General features: G+C 40.7%; 1 protein-coding gene across 1 annotated transcript in view; it reads left to right on the forward strand.

Moving 5' to 3' along the window:
• The window catches only part of LOC140243330 (SWI/SNF-related matrix-associated actin-dependent regulator of chromatin subfamily D member 1-like), a 259082-nt gene that overhangs the window by 210114 nt on the left and 32650 nt on the right, over nucleotides 1-16318 (forward strand). The window contains exons 7-8 of the mRNA XM_072323006.1: nucleotides 4420-4521; nucleotides 11682-11843. Coding sequence (XP_072179107.1) covers nucleotides 4420-4521; nucleotides 11682-11843 — 264 coding nt within the window. The remainder of the gene's footprint in view (nucleotides 1-4419; nucleotides 4522-11681; nucleotides 11844-16318) is intronic.

A 16318-nucleotide genomic window follows, 5' to 3' on the forward strand; every position in this document is an offset into this window, starting at 1 on the left:
AATACTGTACAGCACTCTCTTGGCACACATCAGCTAATTCTTAAGATTGGTAATATTCTAGTGTGTCTACACGGGGCTAAACAACTAGGTAATCATCAAAGTTTAAAACTTCATGGTAATCTTTAAGATTAGGAATGTCATGAGAACATGATGAAACTGAGAGCTTTTAGCTAAATTTAGGGGTGGTGGAACTCCACCTTTATTTTTTTTTTCTTCTATTTGCAAACCAAATTTAGGGGTTGGTGTCGAACATATGTGGATGATATTCTTGGAGTTTGTGTAAATTGTAAAGTAAAAAATTGGCAGGACTTGATTTCTTTCCACAGACTTCCCCTTTCCTTCCATCTTGCTATTGAACTCATTAACTTGTTCTAGAGGTGCTGTCTGCCTTAGAAGTTTCAGTCCTAAAATATGAGACAGATACAGCAAGAGGGAGAGCATTGGTTTGATTTTATTCCAATAACTCTACTCACTTCTGATCTGCACTGCCCTAACAATAAGGATTGTATCAGTTGTTTGTATTTTTTCATCAGTGCAACTTAGTGCAGTATATGCTCTTGTACAGCCGAGTTCTTAAGATGCTGTTTTGTTTTTGTTGAATTTAGTGTTGCCTTGGCAACAACCCCTCATGTGATTTTTACAGGTCAGCCATTCTCCCAGTAAGGAGACCATCACACAATTTCTTCAAGTTGGCAATGAGATTACATTTATCTGGGTTAATGATATGTATTTCACCCCATCAGTTTGTTTGGTTCTTGACTTTTTTATAGTCTAGGTTTCCAAGCGATAGGATGGAGCCAAACAGCATTTCAAACATCTGCACAATCACTGCGCAAATAGTCATAAATTGGGGCAGTAAGGTGTTAATGATTTGAACCGTGCTGCGTCTGATGACGAATGTATTGCTAATCAATGATTAGCTCTGTTTTGGGGCAATCGTAATTGTATCTATTTGGCTTTCTTTTTGTTTTTAGGAATGTATTCACTCTCGTCAAAATTGTGCTGCCCCAGATAGTGCATTTAGTCACATCCTCTCCGAAGCCTTCGGTAACTGGCCGCGATCCCCATTCCCTCCCTTCTGCAGTCCGGCGCACCACTCAAGAGAGACATAAAATCGAGCTGGCATCCTGTTGTAATGCTGACCAAATGTTTGTTTTAGCAAGGCAAGCAGAGAAATCGGCGCAAATTAGATTAGCCGGGATGTGGGCCAGTGTGTTTCGGAGGCGATTAACAGGGTTCGGTCCCCCCCTTGATCACGCTTTTCACACCTCGCTCGCGCTTCCTTCCCCTTCCCCTGTTGGCAGGAATTTCGCGATAAGCAGATCCCTCACGCCACCGCCAGTTTTGTTTTTCATGACCGATCCGAGCGAGAGAAAGGGAGAGAGAGAGACTCAGAGATTCTCCAATGAGGAGAATACTAAGATCTGTTGACCTGGTTCGTACTGTACTTTGACTTTCGTCTTGATGTCGCGGGCTTGAATCAAATTGATTGCGACAGGTAAGGGAAGTGCCTAATGAATTCAACGCTTCGTCTGATTCGCTGGAAAGGCGTTGGAGGTAATGCCAATTGACAGATTTCACACTTTTGTCAAAACCCCATACGGTAGAAGAGAAAAATATTGGCATAGAGGCGTGCAACTGCCTGCTGTCGCTGCCTCTCTCCCCTCGTTTCTGTCCACTCTCTCTCTCCGTCTCTTTCTCGTACTGCATTTCACGCTTCTTGCAGTCCAGGCCCAAATGTGGCAAAGGTCCAGGGGGTGAGGACCTGTGGTGCCCTGAGATAACAGGGCCCTGATTGATGGACCTAGACCTAGGCCCAGATGTGTGATAGGAGCAATAAAGGAAGCGCCTCCAAACCAAACCTCACTGGACCCAGAATTAGATCATGCATTTTTTTAGGTCAGGTCCGAACAGGTGCTTATAGCCAGGATGGTTCCAAGTCCCGGTGGGGCCGATGCAGCTGTGCTGTGCCACAGACGTGAAAAGCAAGAACAGTGTTACATTATCTGGAACATTCCGTGAAAGGGAGAGAACAGCTGGAAAATAGCAGGCATATGAGAAAAGGGGGGAAATATCATCAAGTGAAAAGCGTTTTGAAAGGCGTCATATGTGTGCCTTTGTCTAACAATATTTTCATCATACTCATGACACATTCCTAACCCTGACCCAGATACTGTACTTGTGGATGACACATGATGTAACATCAAAGATATCGTTTGCCAGCTTGGATCTAAAGTGTGAAGTACAACTACACCTTTTATTTTTGCTCCCTTCCAGCTATAAACGAGCAAATAGGCAAATTTCCCCCTTCTTTGTGAGAGGAGGAAAGCATCAGGTCCTGTCATGAATTGCTCAAGTAATGGTGAAATAGTGCTGTAAAACATGACGATTTGATGTAGAGTACATCGATAGGTGTTTCTTGGCCCCTGTTCTGTTTCTTGGCAGGTTTGAGTCTCAACTTTATGGTTGGTGACATCAGGGCTGATTGTTTCTACATTACTTTACTTGCTTGCTTGTTTTCCTACTGAAGGTACACCAGCAAAGTCAGGGAAACATCTTTTCTTCTTCTTCTTCTTCTTCTTCTTCTTCTTCTTCTTCTTTTTCTTCTTCTTTTTCTTCTTCTTCTTCCTTTCCATTTTCCTCCTCTCAGTCTCTCTTCTTTTTAATTTTTTTCCTATTCTTACTCTTTTCATTCTCTTTCTTAAGGCCTTTCCTTCTCTTTTTCTCTGCCATATCCTTCTTCTTCTTCCTCTTTTCCTTCATCTTCTTCTCATTTTTCTTCTTCATCTCCTTTTCCTCCTTCTCTTCCTCATCTTCCTGTCCCTCCTTGTCTTCCTTCTCCTCCTCCTCCTCCTGCTCCTTCTTCTTCTCCCTTTTCTCTTTGTTTTATGCTCCTTCTTGTTGTTGTTGTTCTTCTTCTTCTTTGTCAACTGCCAAGAGAGCCCTGCAATTAGTAAGCTTTCTCCCCATACTAAAAAGCGAGTGCTATGTCAGGAATTCGCTGGCAATTAATAGATTTTCTTGTTTGATCTTCTCTTTCAACATATGAATTTACTATGCAAGCACATATATCTTATATTAGAAATACAAAGCTAGTATGTTTGCAGATCAATTAATACAGTCTGAGCTACAATAGTAGACAGTGATATGACTTGATTCTAATAATCACCAGTAGACATGTTGTTCAAGTACAAATGTACAGGTACATTCAGGTTATTATTATTTTTTTTTTTTTTGTATAAAAAATACCTTGGCAAGATTCAACGATACGAACACATTCATTGAACCATCCACGGGGGGGGGTAAGTACAGCTAGTGCTCTACCCAAGTGCACTCAAGGGGGACTTGCCCCGTTTGCTATGCCCACAAATCATGCCATTAAATAAAGTCAATGATTAGTTTAGGAGGAGCTCCCTCGCGCTATCAGACTACCGACTCTCCCAAGCCGGCTGTCCCCTGAAACTTGAAACCAAACTTCCTCTCAGCAAGCGATAACCCATTTCGGTCGATGAGGACGGACGATTACCAGAAATAGGGGCTTATCTGTTCTCAACGTCTTAATTGCACAAAGGACAAGATTATTTTGACCGAATTTTTTAAAAATGGGCTTGTCCGTGACATCGTACCCATCTGAATTTCAGTAATTAGCTTTGCTGGAGAATTACAGCTGTGTATCCACTGAAAAAAAAAAAAAAAAAACTATGTTGCATAATCTTTTGCAATAAAATTCTATGGTGAGAAATGGCTTGATTGATTGACATTTCATTCTGATGGCTGTATGTTGGCTGTAACTTTCTTGGACTTGTAAATTAGTCTGCATGACTAAAGGTAGACATTTTCTTGCCGCAGTTGTTTCTCTTGGTAGCAACATCACAGACAGAGTTACAAATGTACTTGAATTCAGGAAGTATAAATTGTTCATCAATATTTACATCTGTATATGTACTCAAAATTGATTGCTTGAATGTTCAATAACATACACCGTAGGAAGCATAAGTCAAGCTTATTTCCCAAACAATGTTTTACATTGTATGATATGTAAACCTATGAATTCCATACATCTCCCTGTATAGAGATGATCCCTGGGGTGACTAATTGATATGCATAATGAATATTCATCAGCAGCAATTCAATTGCATACTGTATACGCCATATATTTAGCGAGTCTAATTTTTGGTGAATCGGGACTCCCCAACAATATCGCAAGTGGTTGAATTCGCAATTGTGGAGTGCATTATTGAACAGAGAAATGTATGAGTGCACGTCACGTTCATGTTAGAATCAGAGTTAATATTTTTGCATGTTTTTAAATTCGGGAATAGCATGCAACTTGTGAAATTTGCGAAAATAAAAACCTCTTGAAATATTAGGCGTGTACATTACTCATTACCATAATGTTCTTTCTCTCTTTTTCTCTAGTGGCACCGCACAGCTACCACCACAGAGACGGACGGTTTCCAGGTGAAGCGGCCTGGCTGTGAGAATGTCAAGTGTACCCTGCTTCTCCTCCTGGATCATCAGGTTTGTTGTGGAGCCAGCAGCTGGTTGGTTGGCAGTGAATGCATTAAAGACGTGTTTCATGAAGTTGTTCTTTAAGTTACGAATGACTTAAGAATGACTGGTGATCAGTTCTTGTGCTGTATCATTGAAATTCTGATGTGCTATACTTATCAGAATTTCAATAATTCAGCACAAGAACTGATCACCAGTCATTCTTAAGTCATTTGTAACTTTAAGAACAGCTTTATGAAACACCCTCCTGGTAGCGTCGGGACACCATGGAGTAGGAAAGCTGGCCCAGTATTGATATACATGTATCCGAGAAACCCCGTTACAAATTGTGTACAACTTTATCGCTGATCTATGTACAAGTATGTACACGTACAGCTGAAGAATCTTGACCAGGGTCGACCGTTACTGATGAGCATACGCTTCAGTGCACATATTCGCTGACCGGTGGTACTCACCGTTTTCAAAATGTACCTTGGTGGGCGGCGAATAAAGATCTATTCAATCAGGCCACCCATGAATCCTGTGCTACTGGGTCTTTAATGGCTAGTTAACACCATCAATTTCCCAGCCAAGTGAGCAGACATACATGTGTATCTCTTTTGCCTCCAGAAATGCGAGATGTAATTTTTTGAAAACTGGATAAAATCCTTAGGAACAGGACACCCTGAATGGAGACAAACCTACGAGTACTTAATTGTTACATTAGATGTGTGCCCAGGCAAGGTGCTACCTACATACATTGTAAGCACTTGCCAGATTGCCTGGAGCAAGTGAAAAATCAACGTTGGGCAAGTATGTTGGAACAGTAAGAAAAAATGCTTGCCAGAATTGGGCAAGGAAAAAATTTTGAAGCCACTTTTTTTTTTTTTTTTTTGAATCCCCTTCAAACTCATGAAGTCAGTCAGACAGAAGCCCAAACATAATGACTGTTTAGCGCTGCAACACATTGTTAATTGCATTTCAGGGATTTTAGAACACATATTATGTGAAGGGCCCCCAATGCATTGTAACACCAACACCCAATCAAACCAAGCATTAAGGTGCCATCAGAGATATCGTATACAACCGGTCAAAGAAAGCAGCCAAAACAACTTCAAAAGTGTGTTAAATTTTACATTATGTTTGCTGCGATCTACTTGTAAATTTCCATGTGGTGTTTTTGCTTTAGCAGGTCATAAGAAATCTCGTAAAAGTCACAAAAGCAGGAAAACAACATGAAGAAATTTGTCACAATATCACACCGTGTGTGGCCTAACCAAGGTGTGCTATTTTGTGTGTAGTTTTAGAATGAAATGACTTCATTGGTGTCACAACCTGACCCATATCATTTAAAATAGATCATTTTCAGGAGAAGAATAATTTGATATCCATCATGGCATAGTTCACTCTCTAAATCAAGTTTTGCTTTAACACAAGTGGTCATTTATAGCCAGTGGAACTGTTGGCAGTAAATTTTTGGACCATAAAAAGAGGTCTTGCTTTCATGCTGACAAAACAAAGCAAAAAAAAAAATCATATAGAGAAAAACTCAAAAAGTGTCAAAAGTCAAAAAGATAAAGTCAAAATGTGTTGTTATTCAGAGATCATTGAGCCATTTATGTCAAAGTTTGTCTGTAATTGTGTTTGTCAGTGACTGTGGCTTTTGCAACAAAAAGAAAATGCTTTCACAGTTTATGGCTTCTGGGGGAAATATGTGTGTCAATATGAATTGATACTATCAGCAGAGAGGGTTTTCAAAGTACAGATTCTGCTCGTGTTATCACAAACCATTGGTCTCTCTAATAACAAAATGAAGAAAAAGTTCTACACTTCATCATGTTCCCTCCCCCCTCCAATTCCCCCCCCCCCATGTCAGTGACCAAAGTTATTAAGTCTCGTCTTTTTTTTTTTAATGCCAGGCTGTGACACCCTTCTAAGCCTAAAGCGTTAATTCGGTGATGAACATTTGTTGTCGTAGCCCTGCCCAGATAAGATTATTGGTTCTTGTCTCGCCTGGCGAGGAGATGGCAACCAATTTGTCGGGCGTATTTAAACGACGTCTAACTAATCCCATCTCCGCTTTGCTCCTAGATTACTTGCGGTGGTGGTGGGGGGAAGTCTTTCACATCTGCCTTTGCGTGCGTGGTAGACCACACCGGGCTTAAGTAGGGCTGTATCACCGGGCCGATGGGAGGGCCGTGCAGGAAGCGTTTACGATCACTGAGTCAGACTTTGTTATGGTCATCACGGAGTTTTGGCAATCAATTTTCCTCAGAAGGATGGGCTTATAAAGGGTGCATGGTTTACCTTTTCTCTCTCTTCCTTATCCTACATATATTATTTCTCTCTTTTTTTTTAAAGGAGTGTATACATTTTGTACATGACTCACATCAGAGCTTTCATATCAGTGAAATTAATCATGTCAACAGTAAGTCTGTATCACCCTCTTGTATTTTACTTTGAGGGCCTTTAGAGAAGGAAGGATTTTAGACAAGAGAAAGTTGGTCATTTTCTGAAGGTGTTGAATTGAAAAAATGCATTTGTTGTGAAGTCACATTTTTGATAGATGATTGTTCATTGATTACCTTAAATTTACAGTCTGTTCATTTTTTTTTTTATGTTTAGTCTTGATATGCACCTACATTTTAGTTCCAATTCCACCTTTGTTTTGTATACTCATCTTCAGACTGTCCACCCTGGTCATACTGATTTGAGAATCTTTTAATTTGCATTTTCATGAATTATTTGGACTGATTAGGGTAAAAAAAATGTCATATGATAACACTTTTAAGTCACTTCTACCAAGGAGTGTCGGGGGCATCATTTAGTTGCAAAACCATCTTCAGAAGGGACAAGAATGTATTTCTTCTCTCTCTCTCTCTCTCTCTCTCTCTCTCTCTCTCTTCCCCCCCCCCCCCCCCCCAAGCCACTATTCAGTGTGACTGAACCCACAGAAAATGTCCAGGATCACAGTCATGTGATATTTTTTGTCTTATTGATAAGTTTATTTTAAACTATATTGTATTAAAAGGAAATCTCCATTTCCAAGCCCCAGGCTTTTGTGTGATTTCCTCCTTTGACTCACACATTTATGTAAATATTTCATATGTGATTTTATGCAATGATTCAATTGAATTGAATTGAATTGAAAATTGAATATTGTGTATTAGTGTTTGTATGCTAAATTCATTCCAAACAAATCACCAATTATTTGAGACAAAATCAAACTGGACTTTTTTTGCAATTCACATTCCTTTGACAAGATGTACCCAGTCTTCCACTAAAAAAATATATTCTACCTCAATTTCTCTTGGGGTTAACATGTTCCACCTGTTCTCTTTCATCCTGTCTATGTAATCATGCCTTTATTTTTCCTCCTCTTCAAGCATCATTCAGTATTCTTCCAAAGTGATCCTCTTCCACAATGTTCTTGAGCTCCTCTAGGATGCTGAGGAAGAGAATGAAATCCCCCATCCCGCGGGGCGATGCCTCATCCCCGCGTCTTTATTCTCGCGTCCTGGTTCTCCGGCCCCGCTCAGTCACAGATTGGGGTTCATTGTCCGACCAACAAAGAGACCAAGAGCTCAGGGGGCTTAGGATTCAGCCGGGGAGATGGTACTTTGTGGGTTTATGATGATAACTCCACATTCTCCCACTTATCCAGTGCGGATTAAATCTTAATTCCACTTCATTCAGACCAGGGATTGCTTGGCAGTGTAAAGTTGCTCGGCTTGCCGGCGATCACTTACACTTTCGCCGGGCGGGAGATAATTGCAGAATCTGTAATTACAGGCACGGAGACGTCGCCGGGAAAGAAAGCTTCCCTTGGAGTAGAATTTATCAACTCACCGCAAGTAACCCTCATCCTTATTCAGGCATCTAGGCGATGCGTTCTCGGTAGAATTAAAACTAGAATATTGTGTTTCAAAGCTGCTAGAAGAATAATTGCAAGTGTATGAAGAAATTTGGCATTTCGTCCGGTTATATAAAAAGGGGGACATTGTATTACATCGGAAGTAATCACTGGACAGAAGATTTGCTTTGTGATGACAAAATCGGCTTTGGTGTCTTGTTTATCTTTCAAATTACCAACATATCATTTTACAAACAAAAACTTTCTCAGTCCCACATACTGTTTTCTTGGTACTGTTTTGTATCAATCATGGTCTTCTGTGTACTCTTTCTTAAACTTTTATTCTCTCTACTTTACACATTGAAGAAGAAAAGGAATGAACCAATTATCCATTCAGATGAAACTTTTGCCATCATGTCCCGATGGAGTATGTAGCATATTTCAAATATGCAAGAAAGTTTTTACAGAGATATAAGTGATGTTGATTTTTCCTTTACATCTGCATGGTATATGCAGATAGAAATTTTTCTCTAGTTGGCATACATTCCCAGGTACAACTGTATGTTCCTTAACCTGTGATGAGATAGCTTTGGGGTAAAGAATGGGAAGAACAATAGAAGTGAAGTTTGGAAGAGACTGGCGGAAGGGGGCGGAAAGATACAGTTGGAGAAGGTTCTCAATCTTGTCTGTAATCACAATTCTTATCATAGGAACATGGATGAGTCTATGAATAATGCTATGAATCCATGACGCGGCCATTTTGAGATGACTAGACATAGAAAATAGAGGAAATGGGAAACAAAAGAGATATTCAGCTAAGAAGAAAGGGAGGGGTAGGGATAGGGGGATTACAGGAGGTACACTATACCCCAGGCAGCTCTACATGTCTTGAATCTAGGATGTGCTTAGTTGTCAGTTCTCTTTGCTAAAGGTAAATGCTTCCTACATTGCAGTTGATAACTTGTCTTCATCTTGTAACTAAATCATGATTGTACAAATGAAGAAAAAAAAATAAATTTGAGATTGAGGTAATAGTTTTCTTCAATTTCTTCAATCTGCAGTTGTGATCTTACAAATCTAATGTGTAAAGAGGGAGACAACTTGAAGAAAACTCTTACCTCACTTAGTGAATTGTTATCACTGGGGTACAACTGAATGTGAGCAACTTTTGCATCAATACTTTATACTGTATCTAGATGAGTGAAAGAATTGTGCTTGCCGTATGTCTTGCATGTCAAAATGAGGTAGACTTTTTCCAATGTAAGCTCCAAATCAAAAAGATAATGATTTAAAAAAAAAAAAAAGCAATCAACTTGTACACAAGGGTAACTGGGGAAACAGTTCTGGCTTACAGGCTACTGGATTTTTTGCATTCTAGACACTTATTAAATGTTTCTGATACCAGTGCAGCAATCCTTTTAGCTGCCGTGAACCATCTACGATTGTCCAACATTTTAACATTTTAAAGTCTGTCACATGACTGGATGTTAGAGCGCCCTCTGGTGCCTCTAAACGCTTTTCACCACCAGTGTAAAAGGGGGGTGCGAATATTTCAGACTCTTCTTCCTTGCCTCCTCCCGACGGCCTGATGAGGAGACCTCCCAGAAACGAGGCAACTCGTGCGACGCGAGCCGCTCCGCCACCGTTAACTTGTCGCCGGGATGCGGAGACAGGGTTCGCCAGTGGAACAGATCTCCTGTGGAAGTTCAATCTTTTGACAGCATTCCTTGATGTGAGCCAGAGAAAGAAATCAGGATGTTTTTTTTTTTAGAGCTTTTAGGAGGAAAAAACAGGATAGGAGAATGTCTTCCTCTATGCGCCACAGATGAGTCGACTTTCAGCGGGAGAGGAAACATTCTAAGCAGAGCACGTCTTCTTCCCGATGATTTTATTTCTTGCTCGAGAGCTGTCAGTGTTTGTCTTGATAATTCGGTTTATTTCGGCCGTGCGTTGATGGGAGATGAAGCGAAAAACTTTGTCACGTTCTCGGAGAGACGCAGGGCATAATGAGTTAACCAGGAACTGTCGTTGAACACGGAAGTCTCACCACAGACATAGAAGAGAAGGTGCAGATTATCCAAATTGAGACTGTGGGTGTCCTCACCCCACCCCACCCCCACGTTTGACCTCATTTCTCCACGGACCATGCCCCCTTCCACATTCTCGCCATTCTTTTTTTGTTCCCTATCCAAATTGATCCCCTAATTTACAGGATTTGCGGTCTAGTGGTTTGAGTGAGAGGTAATTTGCTGATCGAAGGTTCAACCCCTCAATGGAGACACTTACGCTCCTCCTACACATGATGCGCATCGCACGCAATTCAGGTTCTCTCTGCCTGGTGGGATAGGTGGTTCCATAAGATTAACGAAAGAATAACTGACATGGCGAATTTCCTGATTGCAGCATACAATGGCAGCTGTGTTGAAAAATAGTTTAGACTGACAGGTGTTGCATGTTAGCTGAGGAGGAGAGTAAACCAGGCTAAGACAAAATTATGAATTTCAGAGACAAGCCCATGTTGTTAATCCTCACTTTTCTGTCACACTTCGGAAGAGTGCAAGAACCCCAAGCGCTAGTTCCAAGTACTTTGCATCCCAGCTATAATCCAGTTGTGTCCCAGTGGTAGTGTAACCTCGTTGGGTGCCTTGGGGTGATGGGTTTAAATCCCTTGAGGTTTAACCATCGTGCCAAGTCATTTCTGTAGCAAATGAATGTGTTAACATTATTGTTGTGAATGAAACAAAAAAGGTCCCGCCCCCTTTGTTATTGGTTATGAGACTGTGATAACATATATTGATTTGTGTGTCGCAAAGCCGAATATTGTCAACATACACTTGATGTGCTGGGTGATGTTGCTATGTTATGTTTTTGTGTATCATTATTGCATTCTATTCTATTCAAATGCATTGTCATTTTCTCTCTGCTTTTAAAGAAATGAAATAAAAATGTGGCCAAAAGTTTGTGGAAGTCCTAACTTTTATATGATAATTTGCCAGGCTGTTTTGTAAACCAGAAGCTACTTCGTACTGTTTCACTAGGCTGCCTATCACATTTAAACATATATAAATGTATATAATTTGTTTTTGGACATTTTACATGTCTAAGGTTTTGAGATTTTATATACAATACAGTGTAATTTAAAATACATGGTAACACAAACTATACACAATTGGCATTCAATACGCATGTACAATGCATACAACATTAATCACTTAATCAATCTTAGATATTGCACAGCAGAATTCAGGAAACAAAAAAATTATCAAAGTTAGGCGTAAGATATATGACTCTAATAACAATGCACCTGACACCTCTCTTATCTCCATATACCCTTCAGCCACCCCAGTACAAGTTGGACCCACGCCTGGCCCGCCTCCTAGGGGTGCACACACAGACACGCCCGGTCATCATCAACGCCCTGTGGCAGTACATCAAGTCTCACAAGCTTCAGGACCAACACGAGAGGGAGTACATCAACAACGACGCCTACTTTCAGCAGGTGGGCTGAGGTTTTATGGTCATCATTACATCCATGTGATTAACACTATCAGGAAATCATTATCATACAAAGTTGCAGCCTCTGTTATTTATTCATATGTTTTGTCTCGTATTGATTACGGAAATGCATTACAGTTCAAGGCTTCATCTTACCAACTGGCCAAACTACAGCATGCTCAGAACTTTGCTGCTCAGGTCCTCAGTGGAACATCTCGCTTCTCCAGCATTGCCCCCGTTCTTAAAAATCTTCACTGGCTACCAGTATCCAAAAGGAAAGAGTTTAAAATTCTGCTCCACACATGGAAAGCAGTACATTCTTCAGCTCCAAAATATTTGCAAAACCTTGTATCAGAATATGTCCCTGGCAGAAATCTCCGTTCATGTAATAGTAAACAATTAACAGTTAAAAGAACAATCTCGACTCTCAGAGAAAAAGCTCTTATTTCTGCAGCCCCATCTCTCTGGAATGCTCTTGCACTGAGGATCCGATCAGCAGAAACCATTGAAACATTTCAACAGCTTGTGAAGTCATATATGTTCGCATCTTATATTAGTTGAATATTTGTTGAATTGCTTACCGGGCCCTGTTTCATAAAGCTGATCGTAAAGTTACAAACAACTTACGAGCGACTGGTGATCACTTCTGATGTGCTATACTTATCAGAATTTCCATGAGTCAGCACAAGAACTGATCACCAGTTGCTCGTAAGTCGTTCGTAACTTTACGAACAGCTTTATGAAACACCCCCTCCCCCTGGTATTTATATTTCTATCTCTTCCTTGCCTTTCAACTTTCTTATGTACAACTATACAATGTATAGTATGTTATTCTCTTTATATGTCCCTCTGCACCACAGAGTAGGCCACTAGATCGATGGCACGCTACAAATGCTGTATTTATTATTATTAGTCCTTTCTGTACCAGGGACTTTGGACAGTGTGTACAATGCTATGGGGTTTTCTGTGACAGTCACCACTCAAAGCATACAATGGGTTAAAGGGATCGTATAGTTTTGGTTGAGCCTTAACTTCAGGTTTTTATCATTTTTTGGTGAGATAGTAAGAAACCTCTTATGAAATATGAAAGAGCATGTAATTCCTAGAGGGATTTAATGTTTTTTTGATGAAAATTGGTTTTGAAATGGCCGAGATATCCAAAACAGAGTGATCCTAATAAAGTGTGGGACCCACATTTTATTACGATCGTTTTGTTTTGCTTTGTTTCTGGATGTTTCAGCTATTCCAAACCCAATTTTATATCAAATAAACTTTGAATTCCTCTTAAAATGGTATCCTCTGTACTACTTCACAAGTGTTTTCTTGGTATCTCGCCAAAAAGGTAAAGCCCAATTTCTATCTCCACCAATACTGTGCCATCCCTTTAAAGGAAAGCTCCACTTCATCCTCCAGTTGCCTTGAACAAGAAGAGCTGGTCAAACCAACCAAACAAAAAAAGTTTCATCAGAGTCACACAGAGGATAGGAAAGTTGTTGAAATGTGACATTTTTATGAAAACAAAACAAAAATGCATATCATTAAGATGAAAATTAGATGTGAATGCATATTAATTATGTTGGAAATAATATGTAGTTCATGTGGGGTTGTGTAGGAGTCTTGTTTGAGTTTGAAGTCCCCCTTTTCCCCATAATTACATGTGTATTAGAGTGAAGAAAAAAAATCACTCCGACTTCTCCGGATAATAGAGAGATCTGGATAAAGGGTGGCCAGATAGGAGAGGTTGGATTGCATTCATAAGATGAGTTTGTGGATCAGAATGATCTCATTCTGATTTTACAGTTCACAATTGTAATAGCATGTTTTGAAGAAAAAAAAAATACCCAAAAAAGTATTGTTACTATTATTGTAATTATGGTTTTAAAAAGTCATAATCGTGCTGAATTAGTATTGGAATCATATAGTGCCACTTGCTATAACTCAGGTACAACGATGGCAGTACATAACTGGACATCTTACTGGCACGAGATGGCAATGCACAATGCTGTAACCAGGGTATGACGATACCCTGGGGTGTGGCGTGGTGCATCATTCTGAGTCTATAGGGTTGATACCAAACTGCCCAACATTGATTGTGTTGGTTCACACGTTTTTCTTCCCCCTTCATTTTCCTTCTTTTTTTTTTTCTTTTTTTTTTTGGGGGGGGGGGGTAATGATTGCTCCACAAGGAGGATGTTTGTTGAGTCTATTTGGTTCAAGTTTGTCCCTTACCCATCCCCCATGTCTCTCTGAATCACGCGAGCCTTCTCGTTTGGTGGCCTGCTCCCACTTCGACCGCCTGGGGGATAAATGCGGAGAGTCCCATCCAGCCACATCGTCTCGTGGTGCGTGCGCCATCCTCGGCAGCTACGGCCGTTAAAGTCTCCCCTAATCTCGCCCGCACCATGCTGCGATGAGGAGCAGCCCACTTTGGTGTCTCATAGCATCAGCCGAGGAGACAGGGGATCTCTGGACCGCCTGTTGGATTCACGCTCCTTCCTTACTATCTTCTTGAAAGCCGAAGGCTATCCGCATACGTCTCCGACTCGGGGACCTTTGTTGGGCTTGTTGTTACCCACAATCCCCTATCTAGCCCTCTGCAGACACTCTGCCGGCACACGCACTGTCTCCAGAATGGCCATAAAAGTCAGCCGTAATCCTGTTAATGTCAGTCAGCCATTACAGCTGCTTTCGTCAACGTCAGGTCGCGTTTGCGGACCTGACACAGGAGTGCTGTCCCCCTGTTGAGTTCACACTCAATTCCTTCATACTCCGTCACTTACAAGTTGTGTGGCAATCACCTCTTCCAAGTCTGGGCTCTCAAGGCCCTTTTCAAACCATCAAGCCCTCATAAAGTAGTCCTTTCTGTCTCAGTTTCATAGTTGTCCACTTTTGAGCAAACTTTCATGCGAAGTAGATGAAATCCAAGACGACATATGTGGAGCACAGTCAGCCCAGACCCACAGCTCCGCTGCGCAGCCTCTAAATCGACGGCGCGAACAGCTCATTTTCATATCGCAGTCTCCAAAGAGAGACTACACGCTGAGATGGTTGTGCTACAAACAAACGAGAGCGCGTGCTGAATCCATCACTGGGACACGGCGGAGCGAAAGACGAGAAAGTGGGAGAAGATAATCACAGGTTTCCTGTCATTACGGCCGGCCTTCTCATGAAATCAGTCAGGATTTATTCTTCCTGAATCCGGAAACGCTTAATATTTTTAGTTTTTCTAACAAATTTGATGGAGGGTGAAATGGCTTGTTTCAGTGACATACAATCCTTGGGAACTCTGTTAACTAGAATCTGAAGCAGAGAGTGCAGTACATGAGGGATCCATGTCACTTGGAGGAGTCTTTTTTTCTCCCCACACATCTGGCTTTCAGGGCATGGTAGAAAGGGCAGAATTAAAGAAGGACACAATCCTTTTTTCTTTTTTTTGGAGAAATTATTGCAAGTACATGTTTAAGCAAGGTTTTGGTAGGAGTAGGATTAAAGGCAATATCCAAATTCAGAGTTATGTCAGTCTCTTCCCATAAAGATCTTTGTTGTAAGGACAGGTTGTCTAAAGGCATTGTTTGATTTTGTGGTGGCTGAATTTCAGAAATTATTTTTGTTTACACGCACCCCAAAATTAGCAGTTTTTGAAAATTGATTTTTGCAACGAGATGTGAAAATTGTTACACTATTCTCGTGTTTAGACACTAAAAATTTGATAAATCTGGCAATATGTAGCGTGATGTGAAAATCGGTCGGGTTGGAGTTTTTTCTTTTTTTAAACTCTCATAATAATTGCCTGCACAGCACGTATGAGGGCTCATAAAGAAACCTTCGATATCTTTTTTTAACCTGTTGAGCACGATTCCTGAGTATACTTGGACAAGTGTCGATGGGAAATACATTGTACATGTACGTGTTGTAGCAAAATTAGTCCATCCTCAATGGGTTAAAATGCCATATTGCAACTTGCCGCACTACAATGTAGGTCTTCACACGCCTGGGGTCATGCTCCAGCCATTGTTTAGGTGTTTGCAGTCTGAAGATTGAAATCGCTTCATTTTGCAGCCAAGTGATTATTTTGCCATGTGTGAACGGTTGCCAATATGATCAATTCTTACACCCTGGTGCAAACGCCTATAGCCCCCGTATGTGAATATCAGATATTGTCGAACTTTGCAAACTAGCTACTAGTTAGTTGTTTGCTTTTATTTTCTTCATGTTGGCTAGTCCTTTAGCATGAGTGAACTTGCTCTTGTGATGCAGACCATTGACCTTTGACCATAGTTTGTGCTACCAAATTTCCTTTACCACCATGGCTGCAGTGAGCTGTTTGAAAGTGTGCTCTCAATTGTCTTGATTGTCTTCAAAATTAAAAACATGCAATAACCATCCTACTCGGCCGAGCATGAAAACTTACTCATGCCAAAATTTCCGCTTTTACAGCATCAAATCTCTGTGGATTGTAATGTCTCTTTGCATGATATG

Source organism: Diadema setosum, chromosome 20 (assembly GCF_964275005.1).
Source record: "Diadema setosum chromosome 20, eeDiaSeto1, whole genome shotgun sequence".
NCBI lineage: Eukaryota > Metazoa > Echinodermata > Echinoidea > Diadematoida > Diadematidae > Diadema > Diadema setosum.